Below are 2,984 nucleotides of genomic sequence, written 5' to 3' on the forward strand. Positions count from 1 at the left end.
AACATTCGCCAAAGTACATGATAGTTCTAGAAACGTTGCGTCACAGTAGTCATGTGACTCGATGACGCAACAATATAGACATCATTTCCTGTTAACGAAATACAAGGTAATACAAACATTAGGAAGTGCATAGAAAATCAGCGCTTTGCAGGATTTTTTTACTTTTACAACAAGTAGACTGACTTCTTACAAAATATGAGTTAGAAAGTTGGAATAATTTGTTGCATTTTACAAGTTCCAGAAATATATGAGTTAAAGTCTTAGAATAGATTTTCCTGAAATAGAGATAAGATCGAACTGTTCATCGACGAGAATAAGGCGTTAATTCGCCGCATGTTTGGAGAATACAGCTATTCGCTGGCTGAAAACTATACTCCACCATTCCCAAATCAGTACGAAACTTACGATGGCCACATCCTTCATACCCGATCTGAGAGAGCTGCCACCCCTACATCCGAAAGTACTTCTTCCAATAAGTAAGTTATAGTTTTTAACATACAGTAAGCTATACAGAAACTTTCTGAAGTTCCTCACTGCAAATTTTATGCTATTTATATGTCAGTTAGTGTCATGATAACAAATCCTGAATAGTCGTTTTGTTTGTTGTTGTTTGTTTAGCGCAAAACTATCTGCACTATTTCCATGGATTATTCTACAGTAGGTGTCTGTGACTTGTTAGCGATAAATTCAACGATAAATGAATAGCACGCACTTCACTTGTTTTCAAAATAATATTTATATTCGGAACAAGTTAAACGTATGCACAACAAATTATTCACACTATAGAGATTATAGGCATATCATAAACACTATATGTATAGTTCTCTTCTTTAGTTCTTGTCAAAAGTCCACTTAGGCCTATTCAATTACTTTAGAATTTCAGTTGACAAGCCTAACTATCTTCTTTATTACCATCGCACTAGTATTCTGTGTGTGATTCACTTACAGTTGTGGTGCTAGTTACCGTAATTGTTTGGTCTTCTTTCTTTTAAAGATCCTCTGTTCCTTTTTTCAAAAGTGCACTTAGGCTGGTTCAATTACTTTAGAATTTCGCTTTGACGGAATAAATTATTTTTCTAATCTTCTTTTCTACTGTTAGTCTTACTCTAACTTATTAAACGTTAAGCCTATCACTTAACTGTAGTTAATTTCATGCCGAACCTTTCCTTTTATAACTTTACTTTCTTCTGCTATTATCTGTCTGCTGTTTCCGCTCGTCTCACGCTATTTACGTCTTTATCATTTAATCGTCTGTCCGTCAATGTATTGCATGTGAAGTTCGAATGTCTCAACATCAATTAATTATTAACAAAACTTCCTACAATCGTCTGCTTTTCACTTTTATCATAACAAAAACTGAATAATAATAAATTATTCACTCACAAAAAGAAATTAATCAATAATATCTAAACTAAACAGTCTTTTATATCATGACAATATTTGACTTAATCAGCTTATCCTAACATGAGAATAAAAATTTGTTTTTGTAGAAACGGTTTTCTTTGTTTAAATTATTGTGATGAGGGAATATAAAACGTATACTCTTATATTAGGTGAAGTTACCGTACTATGACCTACTGCGCATATATTCCACATTCCGTGACATACTGTGTATTACCATTTTCAGCTGTTTGAACGATCATTAACCCAATAATGTCGATGGTTAAGAATATACAGTGAAGTTTGACTGGAATAATTCTATCTTTCAAGATCGACTATTATTTGAACTATTAGAAATTTAGTAGAGCGTAGATTAATCCACGTGTTTCCTGAAACACATGTTATTATCATGTCCGTGATTTAATTATTACCTAAGCAGTTGTACTTGTTCTGTCTGGCAGAATTGACGCTTGTGAGTCAGCTGTAGAGATACTAACACCGTACTGGGCTTCGAATAGTGCCGGAAAAATCCGCGCTGTTGTTAACACCCAACACCTTCAACAAGCTATTCAGCAAGAGGTTTGCCAGTAAGTATCATAAGAAACCTAATAAATTGACTGTTTAATTTTTATGTCGTACTTCTATCATTTTAAAAAGTATTCAAGGTAATGATTACCTAATACCCTGAAATAAAACTTGCGATATTATTAATAATGGGTAGGCAAACACCTTTAATCACCTTGCGTTATTTTGTCTTTTGATAATTACCTACTAAATTATACTTAATGGTAATAAGATGAAATATTATTTTATAAATAGAAATACAACACTATTATATATACCATCAAGTTGCACATCTTACAAGTTTCTGTAACCAGACTAAACCTATTAAACTGATATAGCAGGTCCAGGTTTTACAGGTTTCTGTAACTAGATTAGATTAAGACTCGGGTTTTACAGGTTTCTATAACTAGATTAGATTAATACAGAAGATTCAGGTTTTACAGGTTTCTATAACTAGATTAGACGACGACAGAAGATTCAGGTTTTACAGGTTTCTGTAACTAGTTTAGATTAATACAGAAGATTCAGGTTTTACAGGTTCCTGTAACTAGATTAGACGACGACAGAAGATTCAGGTTTTGCAGGTTTCTGTAACTAGTTTAGATTAATAACAGAAGATTCAGGTTTTACAGGTTCCTGTAACTAGATTAGACTAATACTCAGGTTTTACAGGTTTCTATAACTAGATTAGACGACAACAGAAGATTCAGGTTTTACAGGTTCTTGTAACTAGATTAGATTAATACAGAAGATTCAGGTTTTATAGGTTTCAATAATTAGATTAAACTAACTAGACTGATACAGAAGATCCTGGTTTTACAGGTTTCTATCACTAGATTAAACGACGACAGAAGATTCAGGTTTTACAGGTTCCTGTAACTAGATTAGATTAATACAGAAGATCCTGGTTTTACAGGTTTCAATAATTAGGTTAAACTAACTAGACTGATACAGAAGATCCTGGTTTTACAGGTTTCAATAATTAGATTAAACTAACTAGACTGATACAGAAGATCCTGGTTTTACAGGTTTCAATAATT

The 2,984-nt window shown here is 32.8% G+C and overlaps 1 protein-coding gene across 1 annotated transcript in view; it reads left to right on the top strand.

Moving 5' to 3' along the window:
• LOC106461675 (protein spaetzle 3-like) overlaps positions 1–2,984 on the top strand; it is a 14,214-nt gene that overhangs the window by 4,540 nt on the left and 6,690 nt on the right. Inside the window, exons 3-4 of the mRNA XM_022388693.1 lie at positions 285–476; positions 1,842–1,967. Coding sequence (XP_022244401.1) covers positions 285–476; positions 1,842–1,967 — 318 coding nt within the window. The remainder of the gene's footprint in view (positions 1–284; positions 477–1,841; positions 1,968–2,984) is intronic.

The sequence above is a fragment of the Limulus polyphemus genome, unplaced genomic scaffold (assembly GCF_000517525.1).
Source record: "Limulus polyphemus unplaced genomic scaffold, Limulus_polyphemus-2.1.2 Scaffold1009, whole genome shotgun sequence".
NCBI lineage: Eukaryota > Metazoa > Arthropoda > Merostomata > Xiphosura > Limulidae > Limulus > Limulus polyphemus.